This window comes from Falco naumanni, chromosome 4, assembly GCF_017639655.2.
Source record: "Falco naumanni isolate bFalNau1 chromosome 4, bFalNau1.pat, whole genome shotgun sequence".
In the NCBI taxonomy this organism is placed as follows: domain Eukaryota; kingdom Metazoa; phylum Chordata; class Aves; order Falconiformes; family Falconidae; genus Falco; species Falco naumanni.
In genome coordinates, this window is record NC_054057.1 from 32,816,692 (window position 1) to 32,834,014 (window position 17,323).

At 37.3% G+C, this 17,323-nt stretch overlaps 1 protein-coding gene across 2 annotated transcripts in view; it reads left to right on the forward strand.

Annotated features, from left to right (window-relative positions):
- The window catches only part of THSD7A (thrombospondin type 1 domain containing 7A), a 288,313-nt gene that overhangs the window by 73,527 nt on the left and 197,463 nt on the right, over nt 1-17,323 (forward strand). For both annotated transcript variants that reach the window (XM_040590314.1, XM_040590313.1), the window contains exon 3: nt 7,426-7,952. In XM_040590314.1, the coding sequence (XP_040446248.1) occupies nt 7,793-7,952 (160 nt within the window). In that variant the 5' untranslated portion in view covers nt 7,426-7,792. The remainder of the gene's footprint in view (nt 1-7,425; nt 7,953-17,323) is intronic.

Genomic DNA, 17,323 nt, shown 5'->3' on the forward strand with positions numbered 1-17,323 from the left:
TCAGCTTTATTGTGTTTGTCACAACTACTGAGCCTATTGGTTTCTGGAAACCATTAAATGTATTGGTTAAGTTAAAAAAAACACATTTGAAACAACAACTCACTAAAAGCAGCCTTGTTTAATTTTCTTATTAATTTGTATTACTTAACTAATTTGAGAATTGATAACAGAACGAGTGATTTATGGCTTGAAAAAGAAGACCAACATTTCCTTCTTGAGAATGGAAATTGGCTTGTCAGACATTTAGATGAAGAATGATCAATCAATAGGATTTTAATAAGGAGAAGGTTTAAAATTGACTGAAGGTGGCTTTTGTTTAAGGTGATTTGGTTTGTGCAAATTACTAAGCTCTCCCTGGAGAGGATTTTCAAAGGCAATAATGGGCACTGATTTTCTTTATTTATTCCATTCTCTTTCTGTTTCCCTTGCCAGGGATTTCAGTACTTACCCCTTCATTGTGTCTTTGAAACCTACCTGCCTGCTTTTCAGGCCCTGCAAATTATTCTACTTATTTGCATTTAAAACTATCAGTTTTAACTGCTGTTTTTCTGCAGTGAGCATCTTGTCTGGATTCCTTTTGGTTTCCTGTCAGAAAATCTAGTATAATGGGCTTGGTGATAGAAAACTGGTTCTACGGGCACCTGGTCACCTGGGTTGGTTTTCTCCATTAGTGAAGTTTGTATTGGACTTCCTGAAAGTCAGGTAACTAAAGTTAGATTAAAAAAGCTCCGTTCTTTGTGCAGTCTTAATCACATAGGTAGATCCATGCCAAATGTGTTAGAAGAGTAAACGGTAAATAGCACACCCACACCAATTCTGTTTGTCACTACTTCCTCACAGTATTTTTTTTCCCTCCACTTAGGTTTCTTTTCCTGATTTCAGTCTGTTGTCTTAGCTTTTCCTGTCACTTAATCTTTCCCAGGCTTTCTAGTCTAGTGACTTAGAGACCAGATTTATGTTCCAGTCTCACTTTTGTACCCAATCTTAGTTTTTTCCCCCCTCAGCACTCCTTAAGCAAGTGCATACTGGCAGCACAATTCCAGAAAAGGTTCTAATTGTGTGCAGACTTCTTTTTGGGGATTATGATAAGAGCACATTGATTGCTCCAAACACAAGAAAAGTTGAAGTTTCTTCCCCAAAACAGACATTACCAAAAGCTTTTCAGTGAAAAGTTTACCACTTTCCTCACACACATTTTTTTTCACCTTTTTTATTAACACAGAAAAGTAATGATTGTCTCTCTTCTTCATTGAAATGACAGGGACCACAATAGACATAGGTTTTCTGTGTTTTTCTCTTTCTTTTTTTTGTCTTTATCTGTGAAGTTATTATGAACCTGCAAATTTTGCAGTTTTAAGAAAATGAGAAGTGTAATTGAGAGAGTCAGGGTAGATGCAGACCTCGCTACAAACCCTAACCCTAATTAGTATTTTGCTTGTGAATTTTGTGTGTGATTAGAATTATCCTGTGCGTATAGTCTCTGCAACAGAAATTTCAAATACAAGGACTTAATCCATCAGCTTCTGAATATGTGAACATACTGAACATATCTGAGCAAGCTGGTGTATTAACACTGTTGGCTTTCCAATGAAAAACGCATACTGTTTTTTCCTGCTATACAGCAAGTTCCACCAGAGGCTACTAAACAGATCTCTGAATAGATAAGGAAATGTTAAGAGCTTGAATTCTCAATAGGGATGAGAATTCCTGATAGGGAACTATCACAGACACTTGCAGCCAGTGCTGATCTTTGGAAAGGTTCTGCTTCATGCAGTCAGCTTTGAAGCCAGTCAGTGTAATCTGTGCAGCAAGGACAATGTTCCTTGAGAGAGCCTGAAGACAGAAGGTAGATTTAGCTGATTTGATCTGACCTTCTGCAGTTCTTGGGCCATTACGTTTCACAAAGGTATTGATCTATTTAGCCCAGTAGCCTTTCCTTGGTTAAAATGTGTCTCCAAGTCAAAACTAACATTTTTCTTGAAGACAGGCAGAGATGGTAAATACACTCTTTCACTGGGTAGTTTGATCTCGGTTGAGGCTAGGTGACCTCCTTGATAAATTCATTGACATCTTACTTGAATTCCTTTAGCTTTACCTTCCAGCAGGCAGTTTGATGTACTTCCTGGTCACACCTTTACCATGTTCTTCCTACAAAGAATAGTTTCCGTGAATGTTCCATGCTGAGAGTATTGATTGTTGCCTGCCAAAGGGATCTAAAAAAAATGCAGTAGCTGGGTGTTAAAGCAAACTGAGAGAACTACAGAAATACAGCAGTAGAGATTTAAAAAAAAAATACCTTTTTTTGCAACTGAAAAGAGCCACCCTTTACCAATGAAAGAATGGCTAGGAAAACTTCTAGGTTTAGCCTAGATTAAAACAGAAAACAACCAAACACACACTCACTAGTCAAACAAACAGATGATACATCTATCCACGAATTCCTAACTTACCACAATAAAAACAAAGCTTTTGTAAAGTCAGAACTAGATGAGATCCAGGTGTTTGCTGCTTGTACATTCATACAAGTAGAATCTTCATTCATTTTTTGAAAATAACTTTTTCTTGCTGCAAAGATTTTTGAAGTAATTGAGAAACAGTGAAGAGTTTAACTGTATGTTATTAACATATTCTAGTGATTTTGTATGTGTAATGCTTTCTTAGCTCTGCACAGCTCACATAAATAACTCTTGAAGTTCCTGATTTGTCCTCCAAATCTATTTTCCCCTCAAATGATACAAATTTAACAAACAGGAGTTGTGACACTTCTAGAGTTTGCTCAGTTACTCCGGTAAAAGCGAAAATAACTGTACTAATTGTATGAAAGAGGCAGAAATTTGCTGGGGTTTTTTGTTTGTTTGTTTTTGTGTTTTTTTTTTTTTTATAATTACACCTTTGAAAAGAGAATATGGCGTAATATCACTCCTTGAAAGGATGAAATCAAGGTTTCTTACCTGCTATGAAAGAGAAATCCATAAATAGCATAGCATGACATGGTCGAGTGTGACACCTAGAGGCCATATGTTTAGTTTCCCTAAAGAATAACTTTTCAGCTGCACGTTTTGCATGGCACATTTAATTTTGGACTTAAGGAATGGAACTACCAGATTTCGAGAGATGGAGTATATTGCAACACATGATTCTATTTTTTCCCCACAATGTTCACATTTAGGATATTTCTTGTGACTTCCCTGACCAGGCTCACCAGTATTGATATAGAGAAAAATAACAGACCGTTACTGAGTGTGGGAGCCCTACACAGCTTATTCCGTCCTGAATTTCTCAAAATCTAGTACAATTCATGCAGGTCTCATCTCAAGAGAATCCTTATGATATACCTGCATCTGTAGTAAAATACCTGCAGGAAAGTCAGGCTTCCACGAAATGTAGAGCTAGAACCTTTGGTGGCCCCTGAGTTTATGTTGGTGAATGAAGGAAAAAAAACAGCTTTTTTTTGAGTTATGTGAATTGTTCAGATCATGGATTTTGCAAAACAAATGTATGTTTAAGTGAATGTACAACACCTTCATAACTTCAGAACAGTCACGGGTGTGCAGCCGTAGCACCACAACCCATACAGGCAGTACATCCAAGGGCATCCCAAAATGGTGACTGCACCAGATTAGTATGTTACAAATCCAGAGTGTTTTTCAGAAATGTGTGGTACTGTATTATCCAGTGGGTATTGGCTGTAATAAAATTATAACTCTAGAGCTCTTTTCAGGGAGATAGTTGACTCATTTGTCTTTGGCAGCATTTGTCATTTTCCTACCTAAGTGAAGGGAAAAAGTCTTGGAGATGAATCAAAATGAGCAGAGTTCAGGTGAGGATCATACATTTTTCATTTTTTAGAATTTGGGTGATTTTTGTGGTATTCTAGTACTCATGCAGCATAGATGGTTTAGTGGGGTACAGCTGTAGAGTTTGTAAAACTTCTTCTATAGATCTAAAAGAGTGGCCTGAAACTTCTCTAAAGATTTCTGGCCTAGCCAGAGTCTGTGAAATTGAAAGTGGACAACAGTGATGCTGGACCCACTTCTTCATTAAGTATTGTTGATTCTAGAAACAGATGTGCTGTGCATGTGTTGTATTCTCTGCACACTCTTTGACTTTACTATATGTAGAAATGCAACATTTTCAGGATGGAAGATAGTATCATCCTGAAGGATAATATGATCCTGAAGAAAATTTGTGGCATTTCCTAAACAGAGAAGGATGCTAGCATGGGACTGCCTGTTGGCAGAGGAATATCAGCAGGATGATTCTGTTTGGCAGGCAGCTTTTCATGACCAGCAGCTAAGAAATTTCTATCTTGTTCACATTTCTCTTTCCAGTAAATAAAAGATATTGCGTGCTTGTTTTGTCATCTTCTAACTGTTTAGTGCTGGGAAACATGAATAAAGTAATTCCAGTATTTCATGGCTAATTCTACCTCATTTTCATAAAGTCATATTTTTCCCTGGAAAACAAAAAGATGCTAACTTGTCAATCACTTGTGTGAGCAGTTTACAGACTCCACAGAGCTGTGTGCCTCAAATAAATAATTGTATCTGAATAAAATCTAATGAGACTCAAACGTTAGTGCTCCAAGCTACAGCACTGACACTATTATGTTACTGATACGGATACTAATGCTGATTGTAGTTTGTTTCTGCGCTTTGTCTAGGGGTTTCTTCTCAGTCGTACTTCATCGTTTCCTTGGGAATGTCTAAGCCAAGAACGACCGATCAATCTTGATCGCTAGGTATGCCTTAGAAGATGGGTTGGCAGCCTGGGCTGCAAGGAGTGGTCACACTAGTAACTGGGAGGGAGGTCCTGCATTCACTGTAGCAAATGGAGAGTGTTGGATGCGCTGGGGTGGGAGAGGCTGCCAGCAGCTCTCTGAGTAAGGCACAAGGATAGCAGCTGAAGCCTGCAGTCAGGATACATTGTCTCTTGCATCGAAAGTCTAACTCCTGCAGTTAGGTTGGTGTGGGGGTGTCTGTCTGCAAGCATCAGCCTACTCTCTGGCCTGTGGTTTCACTGGTCTGTCCTTGCCCTGGTTAATAGAAGATGTGTCTGTGTACTGCAGAAGTGATCTGGTGTTTGCCAGAAACAGCTCTTCAGGAAGCCTTATTTTTTTTCCAGACACATAAATATATTTGCATTATAAATATTCCCTCCATTCTCTCTCTGTGTTGTATTTCTGAACAGTTTTAGAAGCATCATGGCTTCTTACCAAAAGAAAAAAAAGGTGAAATTATTCTTTTGTGATTCATTGATTTTTGACAGAAAAATGGTTCAACTGTAAAAAGTAGTGTGAAATTATTTTATTTTAATCTCTATTTTAGTGGTTTTAAAAGTATGTGGTCCTATCGTTGCATAAATACAAGAAAATATTTGAGTGTTTGTGTATGTGTGCTCATCCTCTCCCATGATACTGCTTTGTTCTGCTGTCAAAAACCACTTTGATTCATTGTGCCAACTACATGGATGATCTGTTCCCTGATGGTGTTTCTGGATGATCTAAGTCACGTACAAAATATTTTCTGAGGCTTTCTTTATACATTCATAAAAATTCTAGGTAGAATCCATTGTATTTAATAACACTGAAAAGGATGCCTTTTCCCTCAGTCTCCCTATAAATTTGACTTTTCCCCTGGTGCATAGCTTCAGCTGAAAAGCCAATATCTTTACTCTTAATTTTTCAAAGGAATGTATAACTTGCATAGTTAAAATAAAATATATGCAAGTCAGTAAAGCTATTGCCACAGATTTCCTAATGATCGTAAGATTTTTTTGAGCTCTTGAATTCTTAATCTTATTTTTCATAAATTACAGAGCTGGCATTATTTTTGTTAGGTCAAACATTCTGAAGTTCTACTCCATAGAATGTAAAATAAGGTGCATGTGACTAACAACCCCAAATTTACTTGTTAAATTACTATAATTCTATAAACTTAGTGACCATTTTTATTTAAAATAATATTCTGTCCAGTTCAACAAAGCAAAGGCTTGAAGGGGTTTCCATGCATTCTAAAGTGAATACAGCATGATGTAGCAGAAGTGAATAAAATGTATTTCCAGAAGTGCTTAGTTCTGCATCAGGATGCTATAAATTTGTTAAGATCATGGCTTTCTATGTATCCCTTATCAACCTATAATCTCCTGATTGTTGCCTGTTTTTCAACAGCTGAGGAACAGTAATCCACACTTGCTTATCTCTCTTAATCACAGCCTCACCGTGCTAGAGCTCCCTGAGCCTTTAATTCCCTCTTAGAGGCGTAACAGAGTGGAAAGTAAACAAAGACGAATTTGCAACCTTCAACATTGCTAATTTGCTCTGATGTCAGAATATTTAAACAGGCAAGGACTTGGGAATTATTTGATCAAGGCTGATTTTAATCTAATGCATGTGAAAAGGCTGAGTCTAGGAAGGTTGTGCAAAATGACAGGCGTCCCAAGAGAGGTTGACTGAAGGTTTCTTCTTTAAACAACAATAGCTCCATCATTTTCAAACTATGGGTCCTGTATTCTTACTGTGTAATTTTTGTAGCTGTTTGTATTTTTAATGAAACTTTTTGAATATGATAGCAGTTTTCTTGAAAATTCCTCGTTTGCTTCCCAGTTTATAGGTGTCCGAAACCTGATCTTTAGGCTTGTTACTGCATCTGTTCACTGGGTAGTGGGTGGGAGAGATAAAGATCCCTGTTTAAAAAGCTTTGTCTCCACTGCTTTTTTTATCATCATGACAGCCTAATGTATCCTGAATACTTTCATATGTAAAATTCAGTGTATGTTTTAAAAATGATTGATAACTTGATCCTCGAATTATTTTAAATTACACAGTTGACATTTATGCATATATATATGTGTACACACTTGCTGGATAGGAAAGGATGTTATCTTGCATTATATATTACATGCACACTTAATCTAGCATGGAGGTGGTGTGCTTACACATACACACACGCTATCATATACATATATTCATCTGTCCTCACAACAGATAGCTATATCTTATTACTGAAACAGATTTGATAAATATACAAGGCAAGTTAGTGTGTGGGGGTTCTTTTACCTTTTTTTTTTTTTTATTTTTTGCATTTTCTTCCATTTCCCTTCATAAGATCCTGATTGTCTATTTAATGCATGTGTAATCACTTCTTTTTGGTTGTTTGTAAATGGTTAATGCAGTGTACATCTTATTATCAGGACAAATGTCTGATGCTTTTTTAAGTAATTTATATTGCTCTGTTTGTATGACTTGCGTTTCTGAAGCATGTGTGATGATGATGATTTCTTCTTAGTATATATCGTTTGGGATATTCCAGGGAGAGAGTATCTGGGAAGCCAGCCTTTTGCAGTCAGTCTCGGCGCTGAGATTACAGCATGGGCTATTTGTGCTACTCCTCATCTCTGTTTCTCTCTGTCTCTCACTCTCTCCAGCTGGTGTAAATGACTGCTGCTGCCTCCCAGAGCAAGATAACCTGCTCAGTCAGCTGGAGCCCCCTGCGGACAGCTGTCTCGCTTTTAGCTGATGGAAAACTGCTACTAACAGCTGAATGGAAGAGCGTGGAGCAGCAACCATACTAGCAGCAGTAGCCGCCGCCGCTGCAGCAGCAAGAGCAAGCGAGGACTCTATTGTTCCCTGGTGTTAAACAGTTTTTCCTTCTCAACTGCCATGCACGGTAGCAGCAGAGAGGTTTCTAGTCCCCTTCTCCCTGTAAAGAAATTCTGAAGAGGGAAATACTATTTGAAGAAGGTTTTGTGGTCGTGCTGCGGGTTTTGGAGGTGGCAGCAGGCTGCTGGAGGCATGGGGTTGAGCGAGAGGAGCGCTGCTTTCTGCCGTGGTCCAGGGGTTTCTGGCGTGCCAGCCCGGTGCGTGGGAGTTCTTGTGCTTCTGCTGCTGGGAATCTGGGACGCTCGCGCACAAAGTGAATTTCAAACTTCATCGGTGTATTTGTGGAAGACCGGTAAGTAAAGATGCTATGTTAACACAACAGCAGCCTATTTATTTTTTGTTGTAAGTAATAACCTTTTTGTGTACGTGGGGAAAGTTAAAACTAGACTACTAATGTTTACTTGCAGGATTTATAGGGGGAAAAAAAATTGGGTCATTTTCCAGGATTCCACCAGCCAAGCAAATACGGCAATTAAAAAAATCCATGTTTGTGACTCTGTGGCACTGTTACTGTGATCTCTTATGTATTTTCTGTGTCTTCTGAGATTTTTCATTTTGTTTAGTAGCTCTGTGTTGGATGTAAATAGCAAAGGTCAGGACATTAGTGCCTGTCCACAATGGGAAGGAACATTTGTTACAATCGGAGTCAGCAACGTTAGCAGTGCTCTAAAAATATTGACTTTTTACAAAGAAAGATGTAATTCATGTCTAATCTTTGTGCTCTGTGCTGACATGTAATATATTCAGTGTGGTAATTGATGGGGAGTTGGGTTTGTTAAATTTAGGTTTGTTGCACGGTATATAGGACGTGTGAAAGCTAATGATGGATTAGGTGAAATAATCCAAGTGATGCCAGATCTCATAACCGAATAGCCAAAGGCAAATAGGCTATGTGGTTTCACCACCACACTAGATAGATAATTTCCTCTACTTTGATACTATTGAGTTACATGTCTGTTTTAAAGATTGCATAGTCATAACAGTGTTTCAACCTTTACTTTGCATTAAACATCAGTGGGGAATTTTCCTGTGTCTATTAATATATTACATTAATTCAGAACTTTAGTAGTGATGAATATGTGCATTTTAGTTGTTTAATACAGTTTTAGTTTGCATTTAAGTAGAGTCAACGTCTCCTTTAGGAAATTTAAAAATTTCAAGCCAGTAAATATTTCATGTTGGCTTTGGCAGTTGGCTTTCTTCCCTATATGTTGCCAGAATAAAACACTGCAAAAAGTAGTAGTTTTTGTATAAAACCTGCTTTTCCATTAAAGAATAACATAGTAGTAAGAGAGAATACAAATTAATCATTTGTCTGAAAAACAACTTGGACAAGACAGTCTCTTTCCTGGATGGAGGGCCCCAGCCTTCTGCCACAGAAGCAGATCAATTTACAATTACAGTGATATCCTGAATTTTTTAAGAGGCTCCATCTATCCGGCAGCTCAGGGAGGAGATTAAAAGGAAATTCATTTAAACAAGAAGACAAGCTTTCCAATAGCACTAGAAAGAGAAATCTGAAGAAAGGAAAATCCTTTGCAACTTTCACTTCCAACTGAAAGATGGGTCACACAGTGACAGTGACCTTTATTTATTATTTTTTTTCTTTTGAGTCATTGACAAATTCAAAACATTGTTTTCAGTTCCATTACTGGTTTGCAAATGTTCAACACACACTTAAAAAGAGATGAAATGCATGTACAGGTTTATGCAAAAGCACAGAAATAATATAGCATTTCATACAACCTTTTACATTTACCCAAATTTGCTGGGAATCAGTAGAATAAACTTTCCAGTATTTTATTATGTCTCCATTTAACAGTTTAATAGGCTGTGTTGTAAAATGTTAAAATAGTAACATAGGTTGAGAGTAATAACAACTCAATTAATAGTTATGAACGTGCACTGTCAATTCGATATGGACTGAACTCCGCTTACTTAGCATATAGTGCACGTGCTCTGAAGTCATGTCAGTTAGACCAGCAAGAAGGAAACTGGGTTGGCTTTTGTTTTGTCCCCCTTTTCTCCCTTTCTGGAAAAGACAGCTCTTAAGAAACTTGTGTTTAGAACAGGTATGACCTAATTATGTTGCTTGATGAAAAGCTAGTTCTTTCCTTCAGCTTTTTTTCTGTAACCTATCTCCTCTGTTTTGCCTGCAATAAGGAATAGGATAAGCATATTCACTGTACAGTTTTTAATGTAATAACATCAGTGATTTGATGATGACATGATGAAAAACAAGTCAGAGTGGCTCTTTTCAAACAGTGAACGGCAAGATGCAGTGAATAAGGCAGTGTATCTGTGTTTGGCTTCTAATGAAATCTTCACACCCTTTATTTTAGTAGTTTATTGAGTGGTGTTGCTGTTTCTCCCCTGCTCTTTGTGGTAGGTTCTAGAAAATGAACTAGGAGAATCACTGGTCAGTGATCTGAAGGAATATCTAGTACAAGGAGCATAAAGTTCAGCTAAAGTACCAGAGGGAATAATACAACTGAACAACTAAGTGGTGAGCTCACCCAGCTCAGATGGTATTTTGCTTTTCCTTCTGTGAGGGAAATGGGTCAGGGGAATGCATGGCTAGGATTGTCTAGAAAACCAGCTTGTTTGTATGCCTTTTGGGACCTGTTATGTCCATTTTTTGAGAAACATGCTATTTTTGTATTGAATTTAGTCTGGCATCAGCTTTTGTAAGTGCTATTCATGAATTGCATGTGTCTGGGTTTTATTTCTAAAGATTTTTGAAATAATGTCTTGATGTATGCTACACCACATCTCCTACACTGGTTTACTGCAATGTGTTTTCTTAAGGGTGCCCTTGACAATAATCTGCAGGGGTTATGAGGTCTGAGTTGAGGCATTCTTTCTCCTATAAGGTAACAATAGAGGTATCTAGTACAGTTTCCTTTTTTTGTTTGTTTTGTTTTTTGTTTTGTTAGGGGTTGGTATTTTGTGGAGTTTAGAATTTTGTTGTTTTGGGAGGTGGGGCCGGAGCATTCTTTTAATTCAAATTCCAACTGTTTACTTCCAACCTATGAAAACTTCTCAGGGGTCATGACTTTTCCTGTATATTACCATCCTCCTATCCACTACCATAAAAATCCGAGGTGTTTGTAATACTCGGGTTCATCATTTTGGGGTTTAATTATTTTTGATTCAGCATGGCTAATGTTGTGAATAACCTGCTTGGGGCAGGGAGGTTGAACTAAGTGGTCTCCAGAGGTCCCTTCTAATCTCCACCATCTTGTGATACGGATGCCATCACTAAGTCATTCCTACTTCTCCAACTGAAACTGCTTTGAAGTCTTGGCTTTTGTAACTTTTTTGATCTCTTGTGAGAATGAGTATTTGCTGTTGCATATTTATGCTGCAGTTATGGTGTGTTTGAGGGACCTTCAGTGTTTTGAATGGTATTTAGGTGAACATAGTTGATCATAGTTACTATTCCTTAAATAAGGTTTCTCAGCAAATGTTCTCTTTCCATACCTTGCACATCCTGTGTATGCATTTTTTTTCAGCTATGAATACACAGCTGGTTCATTTTGTTTGGTCACTGGGAAAGCCATCTGGTTTCTTCAACATAAACTAAACCAAAGTCTCCATCTGTGCAGGATACCTGGCTCTTTACTGCAGGGTGATGAAACAGCTGGATTCCCATGCTGAGTCATGGTGTCTGCCTGCTTGATGATTTGAGATAGAGAACAGCAGATTTTAGCCACTCGGAGAGCAGAAGTTGTGGTATTAAGGGGTGGTGATTCCACTGATATGAGGTGGACATACACTGCCAAGCACTGGACTTTTGAAGTTGAAAGAATTTTTGAATGACCTTTTTGTTCATCAGTAATTGCCTTTCTCTGAGTCTACCAATTTCATTTGTCATGAAGAATTGTTTGGTTTGGGTTCTGCAATGCTACATTGAACTTCTGTGAGTTCCTGAAACGTTTTAAATTGCATTCGTATTCTGCCTTAACTTTTACAAAGCCTTATTGAATTTTTCTATATATACACCCCGCCCCGCCCCCCCCCCCCCCAATGTAGTAAAAACTGCTTGTGTTAAACTGGACAATAACATTTAACAAAAGTTCTTTTATTTTTAAAGGCAAATTTTCATATTTAAGAACAGTTTACAATCTTGTTTATACTGCTCACCATAGGCTAAGATTTTGATGTCTCTGTAAGTTTTGTAGTGAACAGTGTGAAGACTGCTGGTTCCTAAATAAAGACTGCCATACACTATTCCAAAAGAAGATGATGCATATTTTTCTTGGTCTGGCATTTCATGATGCAGGCCATTATATATATATATATATATATATATATATACCATTTCTATACACAACTGACTAAGCATAGGCATTTCTTGCCACGTCAGAACTCTCCTTTACCTCTTTCTACCCTGTTGCTTCATTTGTTTTTGTTAAATCAACCAACACAGTGATCTGTGATGTGCTGTCAGTGTTGGGTGTAATGCCTGCCTACAGTTACTAATATAATTACTGAAGAGCTGCACAAAATCAGCAAGGCTTGATCACACTCTAAAATTGCTTCTTCTGACAGTTTAAGTAATGCACATTACACTCTTGAAGTGGAAGACACAGCATTGGATTGATATCTGTAGAACAGAAAAAGTCATAAGAAAATATCTGTGAGGTAGTGCCTTTACCATCATTATCTGTTTTATAGACTATTGATCATATCTCAGATAGTATGGATCAGCATAGCTCCACTGAATTATTTGACCTATCTACAATTGTGTGATATCAAGACTTGGTTTCTCTATAACAATTGCTGTTGAATGTTTTCTCCTTCAAAGATAGAATTTGGAATAGACTTTCTGTAGGCAGTGCGTTTTTAAAATTGATGGGGAAAAGCCTTTGTTTCTTGAAGACTACAATTATCTTTATTTTGTGCTTATATCATGTCTCAGTATGTGAGAATTGGTCCTTAGATGATAACTTGCTCAACATTTGAGGCAGTGGAGAATCAGAGGAAAGGCGATAATACAGGCGTAGGAAACATACAGATCACAGGTACTCTTGGGGTAGTGGAGACCCTGAGTGGAATCTGTGCCAAGTGGTTTCCAGTGGGACCAGAGGGCTGTTGGCAAGCTTTGCAGCCCTAGAGCTCTCCTTAATCTCTTTCTTGGCTTGTTCGGGCAGCATCACCTCTGATTTTACCTTGTTCTGTTGTCTTGGGAAGAGGACTGTGCCAGGGCCTCCTGCTTCACCTGAAGAGCCTATGAAAAACTGTTTTTGCTGCTTCAAGGTGTTATTGTGGGACCTTGTAACCAAATAATGCTTCTTTACTGCTGGATGTGAGCTTGGTTCTCCCCCATCCCCACTGACTTTTAACCTCTTGGTTTCCAGCTACCCATGGAGTAGAACAAACAACCTCTGTACGGTTGCGTCCTCGTCAGGTTTTAAAAGTTTTACCCATTCCAAGGCCCAAATCTATTTTAAAAAGAGTTTGGTGCCACAAGTAGAACTGAAGAGAGGAGCATTTACAACACTTTATCTGAAATTCCTTTTCTAACACCTTTGGTGGCAAAGGAACATAAAATCAATTAATAAAATGTCATTTCATTTTCCCTACGTATGTCCCTAGGACTGTCTTTATTTTTACAGGACTGAGTGTGCATGTCGCATATTAATGCCTGAGGAGGGCAGAAGTCCTTGCTAGGACCAGCAGTCCAGGAGGCATTTCAAAATATGCCTAAATACACACTGACAGGAATGATCGCAAGGGAAGAGGGAGAAAGAAAAATTACCTAACCAGCCTGCTGATTAAAGCACTTACCTTTCAAAGGTTGTGTCAGCTTGTTTGTTGAAGCTGTTCCATCATATAGTGGAGAAATTGCTGTTTGTTTCATATTTTTATTTTTTCAAAACCAGAGTAAAGAATTTTTGCAGTAATCGCCACTTGAGACTGGAGACAGATAAGCCTGTGTCAGTAAATAGAAAACTCCCTATTTTAAAGAGATTATGAAGAAATGATCTGAAGAAGAAGATTAGATCTGAAGACCTAGGGAAAATACTAAATGAGAAAAGATGTTTTAACTTGAAGCCTGATTATCAGGAGGGGAATTCATGTGTGATGATGAAAGAGGGCAAGTCCCTTCTTCAAGGGACAATGGTGCTCTAGTTATGGTGTGGTGAACTTGAGCTGATACCTACACATCCTTAAGGAGGGAGAGAGGTCAAGATTTTAAAACTGTAAATGTAAAAGGCATTTTTCAGGATTCATCTTTTTGAATCTCAGGTCTTCCATTGCAGAATCAGAAAGATAAAAGGAGTATTAGTAAAAGCTGCATTTAATCAGCTTTTAAAAGAATAAAAATTATTTCAGCAGAATGTGCTAAAGCTGCTTTACTCTTGCCTCATTGATTTAAAATATAAACGATCCTCCAGGACTGAACGTGGTTAAGTGTTGGTTACATATGCCCTGAATAAATTCATATTAATTAGAGTTAGAATTTATCACTTCTATTGCATTCTGTAATGTGCATCTAAGCAACTACAATGTTTACTGTCTGTCTTTCAGTTAAATCTGACTTTTATGTAGTCAAATGGGGCTTGTCTATCTATGACTTGAATAAGGAAATACTCATTTTCAATTAGGTATGTTCATCACTCTTGCTCTTTGCCCTCATTTATAAAATATCCTTTCAGATTTTTTTATTCAACAGAAATTGTGCCAGGCAAGTATTAAGTCTTTGGCTAATGCAAAAGTTTTTTAGTGCAGCCTGGCAACAAAACATTTGGCAGAGATGCAGAAAATGGTTGCTTTAAGAAAATTTATTTATAGATGTTTTTTAGTAATCTGTGCTTATTTAACAAAATCAGAGTAAATATTTAAATGTTTTGAGAAAAAAATTTGGCTGCTGAAATCCCTTTTCTTTTGCCATTACCTTGGGATGTCTGAAATAGGAAAATAGAAAAAAGTGTGGGTGATATTATAAGCCTTTAGTTAAGATAAACAAGTAATATACTCTGGGCTGATCGTTGACTTGTAGGATAGCATTTTGAAACTGGCAGAAAAGTGGAAAATGGTAGTTGATCATGTTGTACTGGTAGCTGAGTATGTCTGCGTTGTTTTTCAGCAAGTGCCCTGGAGTGTTTATGCTAACTGGATCAGCTGAATCCCTCATTTTATATGGATGCTGGATTAAGAGGATACCTCAAAAGCTATGGGTGGTTTTGTTTTGTAGGCTGGCTGCTCCAGCATTGGATTAATTCAGTTATATTAATAAATCTTTTAGACCAGGGTTTAACTTTACAGTTCCCAACTCCACTTAATGTCGTCTTTTATCATGTTTATCCACTCAGTTGTTCAGATGTCAGACGTGTGTATCTTTTAACACAGTAACTCTAGATTTAATAGAAAGCCCAATTCCCATAATGTAAAGGCTAGTATTCTGAAAGACAAATAGTAATCTATATTTTGAGGTAAAATTTTACATGGTATATAAAAAGATATGCATTAAACTATATATTGTAGCTGGGAAAGTAATTTCTGGACTTTAGGACAATGCATTATATTTATTCTGTTTATTGAAGGTTCTTTCCTTCCTTGACAAATTTCTTAATTATATATGCGTTTTTTTACTTTTCTTGCATTTCTCTGTGATCTGTTTTCTGTCCACAAACAGGTCTTCTCCACGTAACTGGGCTGGGAGACCCTTTTCTGGATGTATGTCCAGTCAAAATCTCTGTTTCTCTTAGACTAGTGAAGCTGAAAAAAAGTGGTGGGTTCTTTAGGTGGGTAAATATATGTTTAAATGCAAACTGAAAGAAGTTGAAGATCTGGTTGTTTCAGGTGGAGCCACAGAGGCAGCAATGGGCTGGCAGAGCCTATGGTTGGAGACAGCAGTAACATTGACTTGGGTGCTGTTTATGGATTACTACTTTCATTTTGTGTCTATTTCTGTCTAGCAAGGCAGAAAAAAGTATATGGAGTAGCTAAAATAGTGGAAGAATTAGATAAGAGAAACAAATCCAGAAACCCTAAAAAAAAAAATCACGTTATTTGGTAAAAGCTTTCCCAAATGATCACAATTAAAATAATTGTATGAAATTGGATATTAAATCTCAGTGAAGCAAGAATTAATGTAAGGAGTTATGCTACCACTAGCACAAATTAATCTCCCCTAGAAATCCCATTATTTACCACGTTTGTATGAATGCTGCACAGTGTTAAACATATCAGTGTCTGGGATTTTGCACAAAACCCAACAGACATTTATTGTAGCAATCAGCACGTTCTCAGCATTAATTAGCACTATGCATTTTGGTGCGGCTGACATTTCTGGAAATTGTCAGTAGACCATGGTAGCTGTTTTTTTGAATTCACTTTCTGTGTTTCGTGAGCATTGCCAAGATTGTTTCAGTGTTTTTATGTCATTGGAATAGAGAATGAAAATCGGGTGTATTTGCATGGATTCAGGGAAGGAGTGGCATCAGATGCAACCCTTACTGACTGGCCCAAGTGAAGGTTTCTTTTATGATTCCTAATGAATGGTGTTGGTGGAAACACAGCAAGCTTTCAAACGTCCAGATACCAGTAAGAGTTTTCCATAAGTATTTTGAGAGAGAGAGGGTGTAGACTGTTTATATTGCATGAAGTGAGTTTGAGGATATTAATTGGAAATGGTTTCTGATGTAATGAGACATACTTAAACATTTTAAAGATTGATGACATCTGCTAATCCAATGAGAAATTTCTTAATGAGATACGTTATTACTTTCTACCTCCTGTATTATGCAAAATGAAATGTTTATATTAGTGAACAATAATATAACTCTCCTTATGTGTGCTGGGGAATAGCTATTTTACCACTAAGCCATTAGAGAAATAAAGAACAGAACAGAGAGAGATTGTTTTATAATTACTTGTCTTTGTACAGTGCCTAGCACAATTGAATTCTCTTCAATTGGTGGTGTTCCTGTGTGCCACAGCTTTATACAAAATGACATAATTAAGACTTGTTAAAAATGCTGTTTACAAAGATAAATTATTAACATTCTACAAGAACATTCAAATAATTTCAAGTGCCAGAAATAGTTCAAATAGTTGATATCAAGATCCCATACTGGAGGATAATAGAGGAGAAAATTATTTTAATAAGAAAACAGTGTTATGAAGAACCTCTGAAGCAGAATTGTCTGTGTAATAGTTCTAAAATGCATCATTGGGAGAAAATGTCTTCAGTAGTAAGAGAAATGTTTTTAAGTGTTACATGAATGTGAAAATGCTAAGTATTTGGCAGTCATCCCTTCTTCTATGTGCATGTAGCAAAACTCCTGTTTTGAATTCGATAAGAATGAGCTTGATTGTCCTAAAAGATCACTTACATTACGTAAAATTTTGCTTGTTTTGCAGTTTTCTACTGACTGATTGAATCAAGTGTACATTGTGATGAATTTTGTCCCATTTTATTCTGCTTTACTTGATCTGCTTGTGATTTTTTCAGTCAAAATAATGCCTGGATTAGGATAAGTAAGACTGCTGTGTCTTGCAACAAGGAACATCAAACCTTATTAAATAAACCCAACCAAAACAACAACAAAAACCCCCAGTTGTACGCTAGTAGAGGAGCTGGATCTTGAATCTAGGCTCAGCTCTGCAAGTGGTTTTCAGTGGTGACATTGGGAATCTGTTTCCTCTTCT